This window comes from Malaclemys terrapin, chromosome 2, assembly GCF_027887155.1.
Source record: "Malaclemys terrapin pileata isolate rMalTer1 chromosome 2, rMalTer1.hap1, whole genome shotgun sequence".
NCBI lineage: Eukaryota > Metazoa > Chordata > Testudines > Emydidae > Malaclemys > Malaclemys terrapin.
The window spans coordinates 171,859,840-171,884,231 of NC_071506.1; the positions used below are offsets into that span (position 1 = coordinate 171,859,840).

General features: G+C 41.2%; 1 protein-coding gene across 1 annotated transcript in view; it reads left to right on the plus strand.

Annotated features, from left to right (window-relative positions):
- LOC128831805 (uncharacterized) overlaps positions 1-22,544 on the plus strand; it is a 68,089-nt gene extending 45,545 nt beyond the window's left edge. The window contains exons 10-17 of the mRNA XM_054018576.1: positions 5-130; positions 6,914-7,043; positions 11,379-11,424; positions 12,117-12,188; positions 18,349-18,456; positions 19,672-19,768; positions 20,944-21,381; positions 22,255-22,544. Of these exons, the coding sequence (XP_053874551.1) occupies positions 5-130; positions 6,914-7,043; positions 11,379-11,424; positions 12,117-12,188; positions 18,349-18,456; positions 19,672-19,768; positions 20,944-21,381; positions 22,255-22,334 (1,097 nt within the window). The 3' untranslated portion in view covers positions 22,335-22,544. The remainder of the gene's footprint in view (positions 1-4; positions 131-6,913; positions 7,044-11,378; positions 11,425-12,116; positions 12,189-18,348; positions 18,457-19,671; positions 19,769-20,943; positions 21,382-22,254) is intronic.
- Positions 22,545-24,392: the final 1,848 nt, after the last annotated feature.

A 24,392-nucleotide genomic window follows, 5' to 3' on the forward strand; every position in this document is an offset into this window, starting at 1 on the left:
ACAGATGGCTACCATTCAAAAGCTAAGGTTCAGCGTGTTTATGCTTCAACTAGCAATGAAGGAAAGGCAGAAGGTGATGCTGATAAGGATAAACAGATCACAGATTCTACTCAAAGTTTACCTTCTCAAGGTCAGAGATTTAAACATGTTTTAAAAAATAACTTTATAATGCAATGTTAACCTTTGCAAATTCGTACCACCTATGGTATGTATAGCTTGGCTTGGAAGGATTAGATTTTTGATAAATGTCAGTGAATGTCGATTTCACCACATACACAAACTGATGAAAAATATTTCCATTATAACAATTGAAATTTACAGATAGACAAAGTAAGAAAAATGTTGCTTGAAAACTTGTTTGATTTAAGGATTTTTATTTCGTATTCTTCGACATGTGATATTTGCCGATTTGTGTTTTAATGGTTATAAAACTCTAACTATATGAATCTCAGCATCTACTGTCAGTAAATATTTTCTGACCTCCCATAATTGCCACAATTATGAAAACTTAATAAAAATGCTTAAAAATAAATATTGATAGCTGTCAATTATTTTTTTTTTTAAAATTGAATTCTACCAAGCCTATATATAGCTTCTTTAGGTACTTTCAGCATATTTGTGAGTTTGGTGGGTTTGTTGTGTGGAAAACTAAATAGATTGGAAAATATCTCAGCAATTTAAGGAGTGGGGAAGTGAAGGGGCGCAGCATAAATTGTCTGGAGCTCAGTACAGTACAGAATGCCTTCAGGGAATGAGCCGATCAGCACATGACAAGAACATCTTGGTGATGGTGGACAGTATTTCAATTGCTGCCTGTGTTAACAAGGAGGAAGATTGTGTAGCCAGCCTCCGACTCTCTGGGACAGAAAACAAGCGGTCATTGCTAGGTCCTTTCCAGTTACAAGGAAAGTAGACCATCAAAGCAGTTAGTCAATAGCAGGAAGGACTTTCTTGCCATGGCTCCAATTCTATGCTAAAGTTGTCAAAATATATTTTAGAGAGCCAAGTACTGTTGCAGTGACAATAATATGATGCCATGGCAACTATGATGGGTGGAAAAGGTCTATGCTTCTGTCACAGAGTGCACCGGTCACTGCTAGTCTGGTGCCTTCTCTTGGTCACTCTGGGAATTAGCTCTTGAGGTTGATGCCCCCTTCCATGGCTTGCACACCGTCGTTCTGTCTCTCTCACAGGTCTGTAGCTTCTCTCGTCCCAAGAACTGCAGTGTCCTCTTCGTGACTCAGCCCTCTGGTTGGATCACACAGTGTTCTCCCTTTCTGGGGTGGCAAGGTCTTTTCTCCCTAGCAGTATTGAGGAGTCTTCCCTCTCACTGTCCCATGGTGCCACTCCCTCAGTGGCTAATAAGGGAGCCTGGTCTGCCCGGTACTCCAAGTTCCAGTCCAGGGACCCTCAACTCAGCAATTCTGGGCCTTCCTCTCTCAGCTGTCACTGCTCCTTCCCTGGACTGCTTCCTACCACACCTCGTTCCCCTTCTCCCTCTGGGTGTACCAGCTCCAAAACTCTCCTTCCTCTTCCCAGGGAGTGACTGCTTCCTGCCTTCCTGCAGCCTTTCCCAGGAGCCCCTGTCTGTTGCCAGCTACCTGGCTTTATACAGGCCCCACCTGTTCCTGCATAGCTGAGCCTGCTCTCAGTTAGTTAGTTCCTTGGCTTCCCCTCCAGGTGCAGCCTGTGGAGTTAATTGGCCTGTATGGCCATCTTAACCCCATCACAGCTTCATATGAAGAAATACATAGAACAACCATGTGTTATTCTCTCCATACTTCTACCCACTTTTACAAGCTAGACTTTTAAGAATTATTTGATTCAAGGAGTTATGACTGAGTAAATGGATGAAATTAAGAAAAAGAAACTTAAGGCAAGTCTACACTACAAAGTTAAATTGATAGGGTTACCATACGTCCGGATTTTCCCGGACATGTCCGGCTTTTGGGGGTTCAAATCCCCGTCCGGGGGGAAATCCCCAAAAGCCGGGCATGTCCGGGAAAATCGGGAGGGAGGGCTGGCTCGGCCGGGGCCTCTTTGGCCGGGGCCGGGCCGGGGTCGCGGGGCCGGGGGCATGGTGCCGGGCCGGGCGGGGAGCCGGGCCGGGGTAGCGGGGGGGTGCGCGGGGCCGCGGGCCGGTCCGGGGTAGCGGGGGGGGGGGTGCGCGGGGCCGCGGGCCGGTCCGGGGTAGCGGGGGGGTGTGCGCGGGGCCGCGGGCCGGTCCGGGGTAGCGGGGGGGGTGCGCGGGGCCGCGGGCCGGTCCGGGGTAGCGGGGGGGTGCGCCGGGCCGCGTGGTCGCGGAGCTGGGAGCCGGTCAGGGATAGCTGGGGGGTGCGCTGGGCCGCCGGGGGCCGGCAGTGCTGGGCGGGCCGGGGGTGGTCGGCCGGGGCTAGCACCCCAGGGCCCGAGCCGCGACAGGCTGGAGCCGCCGGGGGCCAGCCTGGGCCGCGCCTCCTCCCCCCCCACTCCCCCTTACCTGCTTCAGGCTTCCCGCGAATTAAATGTTCGCGGGAAGCAGGGGAGGGGGCGGAGATTTTGGGGAGGGGGCGGAGTTGGGGTGGGGCGTGGGCGGGGCTGGGGCGGGGTTGGGGCGGGGGCGGGGGCCCGTGGAGTGTCCTCCATTTGGAGGCACAAAATATGGTAACCCTAAAATTTACCTAAATTATGTTGACTTACCACCGTCACAGTAATTAAATTGCTTTTGCATGTGCATGCTACGCTCCTTTTGTCAGTGGTGCACGTCCTCACTAGCAGTGTTTGCATTGAGGCATAGAGCAGTGCACCATGGGTAGCTGATCCACTGTGCAACTTGCCACCATCTAGTGCGGGGTGTTTTGGGCAGGGTTTTCAAATGAGTCACTCAGGGGTGACTGGGAACATGAATTCAATGCCCCATGATGCAAGTTTCTCCATTCCGTAATTTTATCTGCATTCCATAATGTTTCACACCTTTTTTCCAAAAGACCTGTAAACCCATGTGTCTGCTATCTCTATGTGAAACATGGATCCTGCACAGCTCTTCACTGTTGTGATGAGTATTGCAAGCACAATGCACCTGATCCTGCAGTATTTGCAGAGCTGCCACAGGAGCCAGGCAGAACAAGATAATTCCTTGGAGGTTGCCTTGCTGTTGGACATAGAAAGAAACAATTCACAGTTATTGTTGGCATTCCTGGAGCAGCTGCAGATGGTGGAGCGCCAGTTCTGGGCCTGAGAAACAAACATTGACTAGTCAGATAGAGTCGTTATGCAGGAATGGGATGACGAGCAGTGGCTGCAGAACTTACAGACGTGCAAGGCCACATTCCAGGAAGTATTAAGACCTGTTAAGAAAGCTGCAAACACAGACTTTCTTTTCAGACCACAGGGTCACCATTGGGGATATTGAAATGCCAATAATGATCCTGGGAAACCCAGCCTACCCCTTACTTCCATGGTTCATGAGGAGGTATTCTGGCCAACTCGACAGCAGCTAGGAGCTCTTCAACTGCAGGCTGAGCCGGTGCAGAATGACAGTTGAATGTGCCTCTGGACATTTGAAAAGCCGCTAGCGCTGTCTACTCACGAGAGTAGACTTCATTGAAAAAAATAGCCAAGTGGTTATAGCTGCCTGGTATGTGCGTCATAATATCTGTGAAGCAAAGGTGAAAAAGTTTCTGCAGTATGCTCTCTGCTGATTTAGATCAGCCAGATACCAGGGCTATAAGAAAAGTTCAGTGAGGAACTATATGTCTCAGGGAGGCTTTGAAGGACCATATTAATAGTGAGCCACAGTAATGTGTGTTGTTGAAGTGTGTTCTGCCTGGCATTGCTTTTTTTGCAGCCCAGTATGAATCTTGTAATGAGTGCTGTGTTTGTAGTAATAGAACATTGTAAATGCAAATATTGCTATTATCTCTGAATGATGTCAGACCCAGCCAGCATATGTTGTGAACTTATAAAAGATGAATTAAGTTTCCATAGACTTTTATTCCAAACCCATGCAAACAGACATTTATAACTGAATGAAACTTTATAAATACAGGGAAAAGAACCTTTGATGGGGAAAGAACAGTCATTTCCATTTCACAAACACATACACCGATTGTGTCTCTCATAGATCAGTGTATGTATGGCTGTGATGGTCTGTACTTTCCTCTGGGGTGTAGGGGTACTTCTAGGTAGTGCAGCAGCCCTGTATGCCATGTGGAGTGTGTGTGTGTGTGTGTGGGTGGGGGGGGAAAGATGTAGGGAGATCCTAGAATGCAGTTCTCTATGGGAACTGATACCAGCTGTCAACTAGACATCGAGACGATCACTACCCGTTGAGCCCAACAATCTAGGCAGATTTCTGTCCATCTTATAGTCCATCCAATCCATACTTTTTTAACTTGCTGGCAAGAATACTGTGGGAGACTCTATCAAAAGCTGTTCCCTAGAGCGACTGTTAGCCTCCCTTGCCTTCTTGTACGCCTGCGGTGCTGCTCTATGTCCCTCCTGTAGCCCTCGCCCCCATGCCCTGAATTATCTGCTCATAGATATCAACGTTTCTGTGGCTGGATCAGAGCTGTGCCTGCACAACCTCTTCTTGCCACAGACCTAGAAGATCCACCACCTCCTATATAATCCAGGCAGGAGCGTGTCTGCAGCATGGAGCAGGCATGGTCAGCTGTGCAGTTGCTAGTTGAGCTCTCCATGCCAAGCAAACAGGAAATGGAATTTCAAAAATTCACGGGGTTTTGTCACGGGGTTACTCACCACACTGGCTCCTCCTGCTTGGCGTTTCTGGAATAAGCTTAGTCACAGTGGGTGTGCCCTCGGGTGCTGGTGGCTTTCCCGTCCTCACCTCTGCCTGTAGACCCGTTATGGCTGTGTCACGATCCGGTTCCCCCACCCCTTCCGCTGGACTCCTCCAACAAGAGTACAGCCATTCCTCACAGCAGATTGGCAGTCCACAGCTGGGCTGCTCCTTCAGTGGCTGGGGGTGGGGGGCGCCCACTACCCTGGGCCCCGGCCCAGGGACCCTAAAAACAGCATCTTCCTGCTGCATCTTCCTTCCAGCTCATTGTCTCTATTCCCTGGGCCACTTCCCCGCAGCCTCAGTTCCTTCTGCTCCTGCCTCTGGCTCCAGCTCCTTGCCCTCTTCCCACGGCCTCGAGCCGGTAAGTCTTGGCAGCCCATCAGGAGCTCTCTCTAGCTCTCCCAGTCCCTGCTAGCACCTGCCCTTCCCCAGGTGCTGTTCTCTCTGTAGCCTTCTAGGAAGCTAGTCTTCTCCCTAGGGCTCCCTACAACAGACTAACTCGTTCTGGTCTGCAGCTTCCTTTTATATGGGCCAGCTGGGCCTTGATTGACTGGTCCAGCCACTGCCCTAATTGGCTGTTTCCCCTGCAGCCAATCCTTTGGCTGCCTGCTGCTCAGCCTCCCTAGGCTGGTTTTAACACTCTCAGAGCCAGTGCGGGGCAGGCGCCCTGTCACAGGCTTTAAAAGGGAAGGGGCATGTACCTGGCCTCCAGGCAGCGAAGTTCAAAACAGTGACCAGAGCAATCACAGTGGGGTATTATGGAGGCCACTAAAGTCAATGTAAGTAATGCAGTGTCTACACCGGGGTGGACAAACTTTTTGGCCTGAGGGCCACATCTGGGTATGGAAATTGTATGGCGGGCCATGAATGCCCATTGGGGAAGGGGGACTCTATGGGGTGTAACATAAAGGATGTTACTGAGGTGAGGGGAGAGAGGACTCATGGGGTGTGACATGGGGAGAGGGGAGGACTCTAAAGGGGCATACTGGGGACACCTAGCGCCCCTGCCAGCAATGACACCAAGGCGGCTGTACCAGGCACTGTCACTAGCTGGGATGGGTGCGGCCCCTGGGTGGTTTCGAGGCTCTCGAGGGTGGTGCTGTAGGGGGGATTGGGTGTGATACAAACGTCTGACAGGTCGGAAGCGGGCCGTAGTTTGCCTACCCCTGGTCTTCATTGACACTGTGTCACCCTAACTACGTCGACCTAAGTGCTATGCCTCTCGTGGAGGTAGAGTTATGTTGGCGTAGCTGGCAAGTTACATCAGCAGGAGAGACATTTTGGTGTAGTACCCACAGAGTTAATCAAGGCAGCTTACGTTGACCTAACTCTGTAGTGTAGACCAGGCCTTAGACTGAATATCAGGAACTCTTCCTAATAGCGACATCTGCTACTCTGTAGAAGAGTGTTCAAAGGGAAGTGGTAGAAGCCTTATTCCTTGTACTTGAAAACTAGATGGCACAAAGCACTGGTGAATATACTGTAGCAAACAATCCTTCATTGACAAGGGACTGTATACCTCAAGAAGTTTTTTCTATCTCTAATTTCAGTGGTTCAAGGAGTTGTATATTCAGTGGCCTGCTTAGGGCAGTGTCGGCAAGACAGAAAATACGAAGAGATGATTTTGGATCTTTATAAATAACTGAATAGGCTTGATAAAGACACATCAAAAATGCTTTAGCAATGCTTTTGTCCTTTAAAAACATTAGAAATTAAATGTAAAAATGAATATTAATGCATTACTAGGTAGACATAAAGCATGCAAATGAGAAAATTCCATAAGATATCATTTCTACTGCAATCCTTATTCTAGCATGATGCAGATGTATAATATTTTCCATTTCTTCGTTCCTTGGTAAAAGATAAACCTTAATGTATTAGTGTGTGTTTACTATATACGATAAAATATAAGTTGTGCAACATGGCTTAGTTATTGTTGAAGTAAAAACAATAATTTTTGGACTTCCGCACTTTTGAATGCTTTATTTTTAAGCTTAATGGTGAACTAATGTTTGAGTTTTATTTTATTTATTTATTAATGTTAGGACATTCTAATCAAATGCTACTTTAAAAACATAAGATTATGAAAAACTGTTAGCAAATATACCCCATTGTTTTAATTTTTTTCAGATGGAAAGGATACTCAAGATGAACAGGAAAAAAGCCAAAAAGAACAACTGAAACCAGCTGAAAAGCTAAACGCTAACAATGCTGATGAAAGCAACAAAGCTGATGAAAACAGCAAAGGCAACAAGATTGAGTAAATTTAAGTTATTTTTAAAAACTTTACTTTTCCAAGAAAATTACAAGACCAGCATCTAAATCAAATTTGTCTTTGACAGAATTATTTCTGCAAGTCCACCCTCATGAGGTCAGGAACTATTTAAAAGCATTTAATTGTTAAAGGACATGTGTGTCAACCCATAGGCCCAATCATGTTGCAGCTGAGAATAAGATAGACCCATGTCTTTAATTCCTCTCATTCCCCTGGCAACATACACTTCTAATGGTTAAGAGCCAATACACCTCCATTGCTTCTTACCACTCTGTGGTTAAAAGAGCATCAGCTTTTCCCCCCACCATTCTGTAAAACTTTGTCTTACAGAGTTGCTGTATCTATACTTGACAATTCGTAAATCAAACTGATGGGATTTGAACATGTTATCTACTATGGTCAGGAATCCTCTATTTGATCGCTCAATGTTAACTACCTTGTCATTCTCCAAAAATCACTTTTCTTGTTGCAGTCATTTCAGCCAGAAGGGTGATCTAAATTGAGGCCCTGATTGCTGATCTTCCCTTTATGTATTTTCACAAAGATAACTCAGAGCTTAATCCTCAACTCAAATTCTTATCCAGAGTGGCATTCAAATTCCTTCTGAACCAGCTCTCTACCGTTCTGTCTTTCCTCCTGAATCTTATGGGCTGCCTGATAAAACTAAGTTGCATGTTAAAAGGGCCAATAATTATTACGCAGGACCAAACCCTTCTGGAAATCATTCCAGTTGTTCACCTCTTTTTAAGAAAAGCTCAGTGGAAATTATCTCAGTTCAGCAATTGTATAAATAGAGCCAGGACAGCTATGAAAAGGCTCCAGTGTCAGAAGGATTCAAAAGTTATTCTGTTAACATAGTAGCTGTCACCACAACTTGACTCTACTGTTCCTTTCAGTTCACATCTTTATTCACTACTGTTCTCCTAAAACTTGAGCAAAATCAGATGCTCATTTGTGGAGGGCAGTCCTTCAGTCCCTTTTCAGTTAAAGATTCTTATAATATCTACCTGGGGATTTCTAATCTCCTACAGTGAGATTGCTCATCTCCTACTGTGGCTCTGCAGGGACAATCCTGTGAAAGAGCAAGTATATTAGGCACTATGCAAACACCGTACATAACACAATGGGGTCCTGGTCCATGACAGGGATTCCTAAGTGCTATGTTTATTATCTGGAGTTCACTGTGTGTGTTGCCTCAGGCCATCCTTTTCTGATACACCTTCCTTTCATGCTTCTTTGGATTCTTGGGAGTCTACCCAGGGAGGAGAGGAACTGATTAAGGTCATGGATCTCTTATATTTGTGGCTTGAACACTTATATCTGAGGCTGATGCCTGCATGTCCCATCACAATAGCTTTGATGGTTCCAGGACTAGCAAAAGGTGGCTTTCACCTACAAAAGTGTGAGTTTGCAGAAACAGTACACGTACTAAATAACCTTACCCATATAAATCTACATTTATATACTCAGCATCTCTGTAGTTACATATTATGTTTATTTTGTATCAATTTATAACCATAAATTTTATGTAAAGAAAACTTGTCTTAATGCATAAAGCTCTTACATAAATCAAATTATACTGTACTTAAAAGGCCTCAATATTACACAGTAATATGTTTAGAAAACTTACGGTTTTACTACTGCACTGAGAAAGCTTTTGCTTGATATTATTTAAGAATATTGACCTGTGAGTTTAAAATTGAAGATTTCAGCTTTTATTTTATAAATTACACTTAATTATTGTACAAAAAGATTCACTAATCAGTTTCATAACGAGGGCAGGACATTTCTACTCCAGATCTTTTCTCCCACTAGCAAATACGTAAGTAATGTCAGATTGTATTCCAGTAACACGATTCATCAAATTATAAATTTGTGCCCAAACATTAACTATTGTTAGAGAAAATATGCTTGTGAGGGAAACGGGCCTTTGGTTCCTGCAACAGATAGAGTTGATAATGGACAGTCTCAGTGAGCTGAAATTTTTGCCACGTCGAATTACTCATATTCAAGTCATCTGTCTAATTCCCGACCTGGGATCATGTTGGCAGGATTCTGAGTTGTGTATCTGTCTTAATTTTGCAATTCCTAGCATATCATAACTTTAATAGCAAGTTAGGAAATATGAAGTTCAGATAGATATTAGACTTGTATCATTAGGGAAGGGAAAGACACAAATGAGTCCCAAATGTCATTTTGAATTTCCTTTTATTTTTCTCAGTTTGTGTCATGTTCTTAGCATTCTTGCTGTACAAGACACAAAGATTAAAACAATGTCTGCCCAATCTAAAAGAAGCCAGAATGCACTGTCTTTTTCTATTATTATTTATTATTTTATTTATTAATTGTATTATGAATTTACAAACTGTGGGTACCACACAAAGAGGTGTTTGAATGAGGAGAGCGGTAGATTTGTGAATTGTAATTAGGAGAACATTCCATATCTATGGGACAAACAGTGTTAGATTGAAAGCAGGCTTTTGTATTCACTGTCTTCACAAAAAGTACAGGAGTACTTGTGGCACCTTAGAGACTAACAAATTTATTAGAGCATAAGCTTTCGTGGACTACATACAGCCCACTTCTTCGGATGCATATAGAGTGAAACATATATTGAGGAGATATATATATACACACATACAGAGAGCATGAACAGGTGGGAGTTGTCTTACCAACTCTGAGAGGCCAATTAAGTAAGAGGAAAAAAAAAAAACTTTTGAAGTGATAATCAAGCTAGCCCAGTACAGACAGTTAGATAAGAAGTGTGAGAATACTTACAAGGGGAGATAGATTCAATGTTTGTAATGGCTCAACCATTCCCAGTCCTTATTCAATCCTGAGTTGATTGTATCTAGTTTGCATATCAATTCCAGCTCAGCAGTCTCTCCTTGGAGTCTGTTTTTGAAGTTTTTCTGTTGTAAAATAGCCACCCGCAGGTCTGTCATAGAATGACCAGACAGGTTAAAGTGTTCTCCCACTGGTTTTTGAGTATTATGATTCCTGATGTCAGATTTGTGTCCATTAATTCTTTTGCGGAGAGACTGTCCGGTTTGGCCAATGTACATGGCAGAGGGGCATTGCTGGCACATGATGGCGTATAGCACATTGGTAGATGTGCAGGTGAACGAGCCCCTGATGGTATGGCTGATGTGATTATGTCCTATGATGATGTCACTTGAATAGATATGTGCACAGAGTTGGCATCGGCTTTGTTACAAGGATAGGTTCCTGAGTCAGTGTTTTTGTTCAGTGATGTGTGGTGGCTGGTGAGTATTTGCTTTAGGTTGGGGGGTTGTCTGTAAGCGAGGACGGGTCTGTCTCCCAAGATCTGTGAGAGTAAAGGATCATCTTTGAGGCTAGGTTGTAGATCTCTGATGATGCGCTGGAGAGGTTTTAGTTGGGGGCTGAAGGTGACAGCTAGTGGTGTTCTGTTATTTTCTTTGTTGGGCCTGTCTTGTAGGAGATGACTTCTAGGTACTCGTCTGGCTCTGTCAATCTGTTTTTTCACTTCAGCAGGTGGGTGGCTAATCACATCAGCCATACCATCAGGGGCTCGTTCACCTGCACATCTACCAATGTGATATATGCCATCATGTGCCAGCAATGCCCCTCTGCCATGTACATTGGCCAAACCGGACAGTCTCTCTGCAAAAGAATTAATGGACACAAATCTGACATCAGGAATCATAATACTCAAAAACCAGTGGGAGAACATTTTAACCTGTCTGGTCATTCTATGACAGACCTGCGGGTGGCTATTTTACAACAGAAAAACTTCAAAAACAGACTCCAAGGAGAGACTGCTGAGCTGGAATTGATATGCAAACTAGATACAATCAACTCAGGATTGAATAAGGACTGGGAATGGTTGAGCCATTACAAACATTGAATCTATCTCCCCTTGTAAGTATTCTCACACTTCTTATCAAACTGTCGGTACTGGGCTATCTTGATTATCACTTCAAAAGTTTTTTTTTTTTTTTTTCCTCTTACTTAATTGGCCTCTCAGAGTTGGTAAGACAACTCCCACCTGTTCATGCTCTCTGTATGTGTGTATATATATCTCCTCAATATATGTTTCACTCTATATGCATCCGAAGAAGTGGGCTGTAGTCCACGAAAGCTTATGCTCTAATAAATTTGTTAGTCTCTAAGGTGCCACAAGTACTCCTGTTCTTTTTGCGGATACAGACTAACACGGCTGCTACTCTGAAAACTGTCTTCACAGTAATTTGATTGATTGATTGATTGTTTACACGTCTTCTGTAAATCAGTTAGTTGAACATTATATATATATGTGTATACTCTATATTTCAAAAGGTGTGATGACAGCAAACAATCAAAAGGTGAAGACAAGGAAGTCCAGGTGAGTATTTGATCTATCAGAAGATTGTTCCAGTTAAAAATAATCCTTTATTTTCTTTTAATTTTTTTCTTTGACTATGATGGAAAAGAATGTTTCAGACCTGTATTCTGGCATATGCAATAGCAGCAAGTAACTCTTATGGAAAAATATTTTATTTTTATATTTTGTAGTAGGGCTTACTATTTCCCCTATAATACGTATAAATTTCTGTCGCAAACATCTGGAATAGTAAAAATGCTCCAGTATGAATGTACACTATAACTAGAGTTAACAGAATGGTTTCATTTTAGTTACCTAAATCGGGGTGCCCAACCTACGGCCTGTGGGCCGTACGTAGCCCACCTGAGCATTTCATAAGGCCCGTGGCCTGCTTCAACACAATATACTAACTGCCGATTCATTAGCATTTTGTTGTCATGTTTGCATCATTTTAGTTTACACAAGTGTGTAAATAGACATTACTGTACATAGGTTGTTTGTATCTAAATACATACGAAACAAGCTGAACTTAAAATCTAAATCAGTACAGGTGAATTTAAATCTTATTAAAATATGTAGAATCTGTTTGGCCCACACAAGGTTGTGCTTAGGTTTATGTGGCCCTCCTGCGTAATAGGGTTGGGCACCACTGACCTGAATCATACAAACAAGAAATCCTCAGGGTGTTTTTACATCTTTTTTTTTTTTTACAGGATAAAGAGAAAGATGATGATGAAATAAAGTCTGAAGAATTCACTAGCCATGAAGAACTACTAGGATATTTGGTAGGTGTTAAATTTATGTTGAGCCAAGTTTGATGAAAAATTTAATGAAATATTTAATGTAGCTTATAGTTGATTAAGACTGTGGTAAAAAAGCAGAAGATATATTGAATGTAAAACATAGGTAGTCTGTTAATTAAAAAATACTTCTTTTATGTATGATGGTTCCACCTGGAACAAAAATTTGGAGTGGGATTCTAATGGGAAGAAAATCTAAGGGAAAATGTACTTCAGGAGTGTTGGCAGTTTCTGGGAGACCATATCAAAGGCACAACAGCAAACTATCCCAAGGTGAAGGAAAGATAGGAAGACTAGTTAGAGGCCACTATGGCTGCATGAGGCACTCTTTAATAGCATGAAAATAAAAAAAGAATCCTATAAAAAGTGAAAATGTGGACAGATTGCTAAAAATAAGTACAAAAGAATAGTACAAGCATATAGGGAGAAAATCAAGAAGGCTAAGGAACAAAATGAGTTATATCTAGCAAGGGACATGAAAGGAAATAAGAAAAGGGTCCATAAATACATTAGGAGGAAGAGAGATGAAGGAAAGAATAGGTCCACTGCTTAGTGGGGAAGGAGAACGAATAATGGACAACATCAAGAAGAACGAGGTGTTTAATGCCTGCTATTTTGCTTCAGTCTTCACTGAAAAGGTTAATTGTGACTTGATGATTAACACAATTAATATTAACAAGAGGGAAGGAACATAAGCCAGAATATGGAAAGAACCGGTTAAAAAAAAATTGAGATAAATTAGATGTATTCAAGACAGCAGGGCTGTTGTATTAATTTAAATGGAATAAATGGGCCAAAAGAGTCAAAGGTTAACATGACCCTGTCACTATCCAACAATAAACAGTGTTAAACGCAGTTTGGGGTTTGGTATACAGAGAACTCAGCTTGCTTAATACCATGGCAAACACACCAGAATGGCAGATGAAATTCAATGTTGATAAATGCAAAATAATGCACAATGGAAAACATAATCCCAACTATACATATAAAATTATGGGGTCTAAATTAGCTGTTACAATTCAAGAAAAAGATCTTGGAATCATTGAGTGATTGAGTCATTGTGGATCGTTCTCTGAAAAATCCGCTCAATGTGCAGCGGCAGTCAAAAAAGCAAACAGAATGTTGGGAATCATTAAGAAAGGGATAGATAATAAGACAGAAAATATCATATTGCCTGTATATAAATCCATGGTACGCCCCATCTTGAATACTGCGTGCAGATGTGGTCGCCCCATCTCAAAAAAGATATATTGGAATTGGAAAAGGTTCAGAAAAGGGCAACAAAAATGATTAGGCATATGGAACAGCTTCCATATGAGGAGAGATTAATAAGACTGGGATTTTTTAGCTTGGAAAAGAGATGACTAAAGACGGGGGGATATGATATAGGTCTATAAAATCATGACTAGTGTGGAGAAAGTAAATAAGGAAGAGTTGTTTACTACTTATCATAATACAAATGGGTCACAAATGAAATTAATAGGCAGCAAGTTTAAAACAAAAGGAAGTATTTCTTCACACAACGCACAGTCAACCTGTGGAACTCTTTGCTGGAGGATTTTGTGAAGGCCAAGGGTTAAAAAAAATAGTTAAATTCATGGAGAATAGGTCTATCAATGGCTATTAGCCAGGATTGGCAGGGATGGTGTCCCTAGCCTCTTTTTGCCAGAAGTTGGGAATGGGAGACAGGGGATGGATCACTTGATGGTTACTTGTTCTGTTCATTCCCTCTGGGGCACCTGAAATTTGCCACTGTGAGAAGACAGGATACTGGGCTAGATGGACCTTTGGTCTGCTCCAGTATGGTCGTTCTTATTTTTTTAACAGTGTATTAAAGATGAAGAAAAAACCATTAAAGCATTTGAAATGTAAAATATTAAATAAAGATTTTGTTTTAAAACAATCCCTTATTCCCTTTCCCTTTAGCTGAAAAGAGTTTTTAGAAAGAAAACCTCTTTGTTTGACAGTTTTTTACATGGTATTAAAGATGGCAATAGCTATTGAGATGGCTTGGAGCCGCTGTTGCTGAGGTCTGATCCCTTTTCCTAGAAGACAAAACAAGACAAACGCATACCTGAGGGGATAGAAGTGAACCGCAAAGATAGGAAATGCAGCTTCTGTCTTTGATGTTGACTCACACTTGTAACCTTACTGCTGGAAAAACACAGACATGGCACATGGTCTTATTAGCCACTCCAAAATCTGTAAAAGTGTACCAGCATCGAGCTGTAAAGAGGGAGCTAAAAGTCATGCCCTCGGGTCACAGGCTCACAACAGTGTTGTAAAATATGCAGTCCTGGCCGGCTGAGCCAGATTCTTTTATTAGACAGAAGATGAAAAGAGAAGGATAGGAAAGAGAATTAATAAGGTGGTGAAGAAGAGGGTCATGCTGGGAGGGCGGGGGTGTGTAACAAAGTCACATCCCAGATGTTTTGGATTTAGCTAGAACCAGTGGAAGGGACAATGTCATCTGGGTCACTCTCTTGGCTTGGTCTGATCAGGATATTTCTCTGGATTAGGATAGCGATGGTACAGTGGTGTCATGCTGGATCTCAAGGTTCCAGGAGATGGTGGGGCCTGACAGTCATGATGAAGTCACTCCTTCCCCCACTTTCACTCAGTCAGTGTCTCAGTAGCCAGCTTTTCCATCAGTGTCTCTTCTTGAGGACCCCAAAAGGGAGTGATGGTCAGGATAACCACATCCCTTCATTATTTTGTTTACCACTTTCGCCTAGTTTTTGACACACCAGTTTTGGGTCACCAATTTTTCAGTCCCACTCTTTTCTTGTTCACCCGGCATGATCTTAACACAATCCTTGAGTTATATCAGTAGGGCTTTTTTTTTTTTGGGGTGGGGGCAGGAACTAATTCAGTCTCTGTCTTGCTTTTGTGTCTTTTCCCATCAACATTTGTTGGTAAAGGTTATTGTGACATTTTATTAATGTTACTTTTTATAGTGGAGCTCACAGTTAGGATAAATTTGTAGGCCCAATTATCACAATCGACCTGATGAAATTAACTCTAGGGTACTTACGAATCTAGCTAAAGCAATCACAGAACTATTAGCAATTATCTTTGAAAACTTATGGAGGACGGGTGAGATCCCAGAGGACTGGAGAAGGGCAAATGTAGTACCTATCTTTAAAAAGGGGCTCAGAGAACCTGGGGAATTATAGAGCAGCCAGCCTAACTTTGATACCTGGAAAGATATTGGAATAAATTATTAAACAATTAATATGTAAGCACCTAGAGGATAATAGGACGATAAATTATAGTCAATACGGATTTGTCAAAAATGGCTCATACCAAACTAACCTAATTTCCTTCTTGGACAGGTTTACTGCCCTAATGGATAGGGGAAGCATTAAATGTGAGATCTTGATTTTTAGTAAAGCTTTTGACACAGTCCCACATGACATTCTCACATGCAAACTAGGAAAGTGTGGTCTAGATGAAATTACTATAAAGTGGGTGCACAACTGGTTGAAAAGCTGTGCTCAGAATAGTTATCAATGATTCATTGTCAAGATGGGATGATATATCAAGTGGGGGTTCCTGCAGGAATCTGTCACGGATTTGGTGCTATTCAGTATTTTCATTAATTATTTGGATAATGTACTGAGAGTACACTTATAAAATATGCAGATGACACCGAGATGAGAGGGATTGCAAGCACTTCAGCAGACAGGAGTAGAATTCAAAACGACTTTGATAAATTGTAGAATTAGTCTGAAATCAACAAGATGAAATTCAATAAAGACAAGTACAAAGTATTTCACTTAAGAAGGAAAAATCAAATGCACAAATACAAAATGGGGAACAACTGGCTAGAGAACAGTACTTCTGAAAAGATCTTGAGATTATAGGGGATCACAAACTGAATGAGTCCGGAATGTGATGCAGGTGAGAAAAAGGCAAATATAGTTCTGGGGTGTATTAACAGGAATATAATGGTACGTAAGATGCAGGAGGTAAATGTTCTACTCCATTTGGCACTGGTGAGGTTTCGGCTGGACTACTGTGTCCAGTTTTGGGCATCACAGTTTAGGAAAGATGTGGAGAGAGTCCAAATTGGAGAAAGTCCAGAGGCAAGCTATTAAACTAGGTATATTTAATCTTGAGAAAAGAAGACTGAGGAAGGGCCTAATAACAGTTCCCAAATATGTTAAGGGCTTAGCAGATATATGTGGTGGCTGCTTTCCAACAAAGCCTGTCCACTTCCTGGTTCGGGATCCTTCCCCTTAACTAGTCAGAAGAAGGGAAATAGAGTCAGAAAGGGGCTGATGTCAGTTGTAGTCTTTTTCTTAGCAGATCCATCGTACATGAGATCAGTCCTGGAATTTGCTTCCTGCACAAGATTATGCAGAAAACTTTCTTTTCTCTGCCCAGTAGCAAGAGAGCAATGGAAAGTAGGCTGTTTAGTGTTCTTCTAGGGGAGCATTGATCTCAATACCTTATTGTGCTGATCCATTCTTTTATCTGGCATCTGTATCTTATAGTTGGTTTGAATTACATGTTTTGGAATTGCTCTTGATGCCCACTGACCATCTTTACTGGAATACTCTGGTGTTTAAATATGAGGCTCTAAATGTTTAGCTTCTTTCATTATAGAATTTCTGTTTTTCTCTGATTCACCCACTGCTGTCTCTCCTTGCTTCCTTGTTGAACTTTAGCTTTCAGTTGTGATTTGTTCGGTTTCCTGTTCGTTAGCATCTGGGCTGAAGATGCACCCATCTCCATGGTTGAGTTTTAACACTTCAGTATGATTGAGTTCCTGTCCCTCTTTACTTGCTTTAGTTAAAATAAGTATGTTTATTGTTCAGGTAATCTATTTGGGGAAAATATGGATTGCATAAATTTTGTATGATATTCTAGTTCAGCGGTTCTCAAACTGTGGGTAGGGATCCCAAAGTGGGTTGCAACCCCATTTTAATGGGGTCGCTGGGACTAGCTTAGACTTGCTGAGGTCTGGGGCTGAAGCTTGAGCCCCGCCGCCCGGGGCTGAAACCCGAGGGCTTCAGCCTGGGATGGCGGGGCTCAGGTTACAGGCCCCCTGCCTGGAGCTGAAGCCCTTGGGCTTCTGCTTTGTTCCCCCTGCCCAGGGCAGTGGGACTTGGGCTTTGTCCCCCCCGACCCAGGGTGGCGGAGCTCGGGCAGGCTCAGGCTTCTGTCTCCCCTCCTGGAGTCGTTTAGTAATTTTTGTTGTCAGAAAGGGGTTGTGGTGCAATGAAGTTTGAGACCCCCGGCTCTAGTTTTTTTTAGAAGCAATGAAGAATATAGTGGCTTTCTGTTTTAGAAGAGTTTATCCCATCTTACCTGCCTAGCAAATAATATTTTAATGTGATTTATGATGACCTTAGTCATCACTGCCATAATTTCATTAGCTCAAAAAAAAAAAAATCCACTGCTTTTAGTAATCTGTTATCAGGTAGCTTCCCTTTACTAAATATTTATTTTGCATGTTTGTTATTAGCTGCTGTTTTGTTTATAGGATCCTGTTTGAAAAATAGTGATGCAAACTCAAATGGAACTAATACTATTTGTTTTAAAAGTAATCCCAATAGTCCATTGATAAATTATTTGGTGTATTGGTTACTTTGTGATTACATAGATAGTGAGATACTGGCTTTGACATGTAAAACCTCGAGTGTCTTGGTACCTGCCTCTCTCTGCATGCAATACTGCCTCAGTTGTGATCAATAAAGGTGCTCAAGCTGGAATCTTCTCAGCTTCGGAGAAGAAGATACTGACAGGGCAGTTTCTGTGGGGCCCCTATCTTTGGAATTCATGCCTCCCTCAGCCTGAATTTGTTAACCTTTGGGGCTTGCTTCAAGGCTCTTTTGTACACTCAGGCTTCTAAGGAAAGCATTTGAGGCTTAAGTTCACTTTGGGTTCTTTTTTTTTTTTTTGCTATTTGGGTAAAGCTGTTGAATTTGTTGATTCTTGTATGAATATTGCTATCAGAAAATTACATAAGTGTGTAACTCCAATAGGTACTCTTAAAGGTGTTTCTGTATAAACTGAAATAAAATTTGATGTTACAAGCAAAACAATGAGTAATAGCTCATCTATGCCATAGATGAAAAGTTAGATTGTCTCCTTCATCTTTTAAAACATGTTTTGATTTTTTACCTTTTTTTTCCAGCAAAGCTTTGAGATACTGACTGAAGATGATGCATCCTTTATCCTAAAGGTTACACAAACTCTTACGAATGCATTGGTGGAATATCGGCAACAGGGTGCACCAACAAATGTAATTTTCTATATTTTAGTAAATGATTGAATCTGTCTTGACTTCTGTGGCCTATAAAGAGTACAGATCAAGTATTCATACTGGAACAGAATGGACATGGGTGCAACCTCCAAGTTTTGTTCATTGAGATTTTGAAAGATATATAGTGAAGATAGTATGAGAAAATCATAGCTTTTCCTGTACAGTTGTAACATTTTTGCTCCCATTCTGTTGCTGACTAGAGGTGCATGAAATAGTCTAATAAAAGTTATGACAATTTGCCTGATTTGGGGGCCATTTTAAAAAAAGTATTTGAAATTTTGTGCTATATTTTCTTCACTATATCTTATTGAAAGTTCAAAATCCATTTTGGCTTAAAAGTTCATACCTTTGAGTGATACCGTTTGTGGTGCTTAAAAGCCACATGGGCTGGAGAATTAAGCATAGAGATTGAAGCCAGAACATCCTAAATCCTGCTTCTGTCTTTTCCAGTGATTGGCCTTATTAGTGTGTTCTCATATAGTACTTTATACACACTATTAAGGCCCAGTCCTGCAAACATTTAATTATGTGCACAACATTACTCATGTGAGTAATTCCACTGATTTCTGTGGGACTATTTGCATGAGTAAAGTTACACATGTAATTAAGTATTTGCAGGATTGGGTGTAGGTTGGTAAATATATAATTATCCTCATTTTCTTGTCTGTGTCAAAAGCAGGAATAAGAACAGGAGTACCTTAGAGACTAACAAATTTATTTCAGCATAAGTTTTCGTGGGCTACAGCTCACTTCTTCAGATGCAATAAAACTCTGATCTTTTGGGCCTCCATCCTGTGTCTAATACATTTGAAAAATTGGGAAACCTAAATTTCCAATAGTATATAAAGCTTTTGCTTTGCAGACTGGTGGTTTATGGAGATATAGGCTCTTTAGTGTGTTTTTTTGGACTAGCACATAGTGCCTTTTTGTCACTGGACTGGGACTTAATTAGAGCAAATGTTCTGTCCCTAAAAATTTTACTTGCTACTTACTAACTCTAGCATAACAAGTTTTTTAGATGTATGTTTTTGGAAACTGTTATTTATTTAATCCGTCAGTGTGGAATTTGTTTTTTTTGGTGAAGATACTGTTCCTATTTCTTCTCTCCGGAAGTGTTCTACAGACCTAATTTTAAGAGTTGATTGTTTAAAAAACTTGAAAGAAGTTATGCATGCAATTTTTTAAAATTTTTAGGACTCTTTAGATTCTGAACCAAATCAAGAAAAAACAATTGAACATTCGACAGAACAATCTGATGCGACTTCGGTGGATATTAGTGACGCTAAGACTGGTAAAGTTTTAAGAATTTAAGACTCCATTTCTTTAAATATATTTTAACCCTAATATTGAGTTGTGTGAAAACGTGTAGTATTTTTTTCTGCTTCACTGAAGCAGAGTTTCGAAATGATCAAGTTCAAGTAATTTAGATTAATGGGCTTCTTTCTCTACAGATATAGGAAGGCATATCGACCAATCAGAAAATAAAGGCTATTCACCCAATACATTTAAATGTAGAAATTTATAGGACTATTAAAATTCATGGCTCATTAGATTGTTCCACTGGAAATGAATGGGAGATTTCTGTGTTTCCTGCAAGCACATGCTAGTCTTTAAATGGACATCAATGTATGCAGTCTGAACATTTGCAACTTAAAATGTTCTAGCTCTTGTTGAATTGATAGAGGCTAATTATTTTAAAAAATTAATGTGCTCAGAAAAGTCTTTATTCCCAAAGAAAGAATGAAAGTTCTGAAGTCTTAAAACTTGAATCGAATTAGGAGAAAAGTATGTTTTAAAAAGAAGATGATCTCCAGCATCTAAATGTGCCAGTTTGGAGAGAGGGAAGTATGATTGCACTTCCAGGAGGACTGATGAGGCTGGGTCATTGCATGCAAGCAAACAAGTCCATGATTTTTGGTGCCTTATTCCTGATTTAAGAGGGTTTCATAGTCAGTCTTTTTTTCCCTTCCTCCTCCTCTCCCCCTTGAAGAGGAACAGACTAGACTCAGATCCAGTCTACTCCCAGAAATTGCAGAGTTAACTAAATTGATTTCTTAGCCAGATAAGTTAAATGAGTGCAACCCCCCCTTTATCCAGCAGCTGAACACTTTGCAGCTTCTTAGCCTCTGTGGTTCTGCTCCTGATGTATCAGAACAAGAAACTTACGTCTCTCTAGGGAAGGAGTTCATTCTTGGGACTAACAGGTTCTGTTTTTGTCATACCATCTGGTTTTATGGGGAACACACTCCCCTACCAGTAAGTAAAAATATCCAGAAATTCCAGTGCACCTCCTTTGTCTGTAACTTTTTGATAAGGTGACAATATTTTCTAAGAAGCACAGCATCTTAAAATTTCACTTAATATGCCATTAGTGAAACTTGGAATTACCTGCAGTATATGAAGTTTTGGAACTATGGTCTTTTTTTTTTTGTATACATAGTGGAAGTAACTTTTTTTTCCTTGCAGGGTTTTCAGCAAATTATATGTCAGACAGGAGGCAGCATCCTGCCCAACAACCATATGACAGCACAGCAGCAAAGTCTAATGTTAGTGGAACATTCATGAAAAAGGATTCACCATCAGTGAACTTTTCAAAAAACAATGCTACAAATTGGAAACGTGGGACTTTTCAATCCACATTTAGAGTATTAAGTAATGAAGAGTCCTTAGAGTCTGCTTCTGCTACTGAAGAGCAGTGTCCCTCCTCTTCTCAAAACATGTCTAATAAAAAGTTTTTATCTGCTACTGAGAGAGATGCACCCCAAAACTCTTTACCTGACTCTTTGAGAGCATCATATGAAAACGATGTCACTACTGAATTTTTCAATAGTGTAAGAAATATGGATGCTGCTGAGGTTACGGCTACTCTACAGAAAATAGCAGCCACAAATCCAGCCTTCAGAGGTAATCTGCTTGCATATGTATACCTTAATTTTGTTTGTAGTAAATTTTTTTTTAAATGATGTTGTTGAAGGGGAGCAGAGCTCTACAGATAAAGTGTATTTTGTGGATTTATAAGGACAGAAGTTGATGAGACAATAGTCTTCTCTTAGTTCTTAATATTTTCAACTTGCCACTTCATCAGGACCCACACTCTTTCTTAGGGATGAAGGTCTAAATGCTTGTTCTCCTCTGAAGATGTCATATGTATCTTAATTTTTATTGCCTTTCGGTATTTTCCTGTTAGCTCTTAGTAATGTTTACAAGTTTTTCCTATCATGAAGATTCAATTGACTAAAATCAAGCATGCCTTCTTGAAAGAAGAGGGTGAATCTAGGACCTGTATGGTGGTTAGTATGATGTTGTTTTTAGGGTTTGAGATTTATGGCATGTAAGAAGCCTTTGCTTGTACAATTCTTAGGAACATGTATACTCATACTCAGTAATGTTCTCAGTAAACAGCTCTTAATCAGGAGACAAGTAATTTCATATCTTACTATAAGCTCCTGATAAGAGTCCCAGCTTCTGAACTCTCCCATATCTCTATATCCAACTCTTCTGCTATCCTCCCCCTGACAAGCAGCTTATCCTCATTTCTAAGCCTCAAACACACAATTTCTGTGTGCACCTGGAAATTTGGTACCATTCTGATCATTAAGACTCCTGAGATAATTCTAATAATATATATAAATTTGTTTAATTTAGTATGAAATCCTCCAAAACTCATGAAAATGTCCAGATGTTTCATTAGTACATTTTTGTTTGTTTTAAAATAATGATTATTAGAAAAACCTTATCAGCAAATCACTCATTTTCTCTTCTCCCTTTTTATTAAAGGTATTGACATTCCAAATGTGATAAGGATCTTGACTGAAAGTGGGACTCTTAGAGCACCAAACAGCAACAGTGTGCAGTGATAAGGGAAAACAAGAAGTGAAATTAATATTGTAATGTGTAAACTGAAAATTTGTCACTTGTATGCAATTAATTTCAGTGTGTTCAAACTCTGTACAGTGTTACTTGTTATATCTCCAGAGTAATAGTTTGAATTTGCAGATTTGTGTGTTATATTTATTTCTCCCAGTAGCTGGAATTTCTGTATTTGTGGAAAGAGACTGTAATGTTGATTTAAAAAAAAATATTTTTTCTTTGTTAAAGATAATCACTTTTGAAAATTACCCCTAAAAATGGTTTAGCTATATCTTGGCTAGAAAGCTTTTGGGTTTTACATAGTGGAGGGCTGATCTTTTTTTCCTAATTCTTCAAAAAAATAACTGAAGAAAGGAATTGCATGGGTAGAGTAGAATATACAGGCTTGAACCTTCTAGGTCATTAGTTCAAATTTGACTCAAAATTATCTATACCCGAAAGATGCTTCCTTTTGCAGCTAATCTTTGGCCACTGGACCTGATCCAAAGCCCCCTTTTAGCTAAGAGAGAGACTCCCATTGACTTATGTGGGCTTTGGATCAGGCCCTATCATGTGTGAAATAAGATTATAGTGTCAGTCTGGTTCCTGGTTGAGGTGTCCAAATTGCATGAAACCCATCAGTATTGGAAACTTAATTGGAAGACTCAACAAACAGGCCAGAGATTGAAGTGTGTCTCCAAGGGATTTAGTCAGATCATGGTTGAGATACAATGCAGTGATTTTTATTTGCTCAGTGAGAAACGTATCCCAATGGTTATCGCTGCCTGCTGTGTCCTGCATAATATCTATGAAGCAAAGGGGGAGGATAGTTGCTGCTGGGATGGAGGGCGGAGATGGAGCGGTGGTCTACCGAGTTTGAAGTGCTGTTAGAAGAGCTCTACACAGATCCATACAGCTCAGGGAGGCTTTGAAAAGAGCACTTTAACCAGGGCTTTGGAGCGGAGTCCGGAGCTGGAGCGCGGAGCAGTGGACCTGCATGTTTTTGCCTGGAGCTGGAGCGGAGCTGGAGCACCGCTCCAAAGCCCTGATATCAGTGAGCCACAGTAATGTGTTGTGGTGTACTGAGCTGTAGCTGGCTCTGCAGTTTGGGGGCTTGTTAGGAATTTTGTGGTGCTTGCTATACATTTATGATTATTACACTGTTTGCCACTGATACTTATGAGTTGTGTCGCAATAGTTATTGTATAAGTGCTTTCACTAGCACTAGGCATTCTGCAACACAGGTTGGGAACTAATAAAGATGAATTATTTTCCAAACAATTAGTTTAATTGACTAACGAAAACACTTCAAAAAATTTGTGTGCAAGCTAAAAGCAAATCCATACATTTAAGCTTTTAATATTAACAGAGCTTAAAGAAGGGGAAGGAACATTCGTGTCTATTTTAGCTACACATACATCAACCATGGCTTTCATGGGTTTGTGTATGAGAAGCTGTGATTGTCCTTAATGTCCCCAAGGGTGGAGAGGTAGGGTTAGGGATGTGGACCCTGATGCCAAGTGGAGTATTGGCTTGGAAAGTGTAGGGAGGTGCTATACTGGAATTCTCCATGGACTGCAAAGGGGGTGAGCTGGGATTGTTGAACATGTAGGTCTGCAAGAGTCTGCAGCATCTGTTTTTGCTGCCAGAGAAGCCCCATTATGTCCTGGTGCATCTCCCTCTCCTATTCCTGCTAAGACTCCTGGCCCTTGCTCCTGTCCTCTCTTTCCTTCTCCATACAATCTGCAATATTCATCCTCCGGGCCCTCTGTGCAAGGTCTGATGCAACACTGGCTTACAAGATCTTGATCAACATGTCATTCTGAGTCCACATCTTTCAGGCATTCCCTGGCTGCAATGGCAGCAGCTTCAGATAAAACACACAGAGAGACCATTATTAAGGTTAAGATTTTGTTATGGTTATTTTTGGTAAAAGTCACAGAGAAGTCTCAGGCAATAAACAAAAAATCACGGGAGCCATGACCTGTCCGTAACTTTTACTAAAAACAGGGGCAAGAGGGTTGGGGGGGGGGGGGGGGAGGAATGACAGCTAGAGCCCCATATGA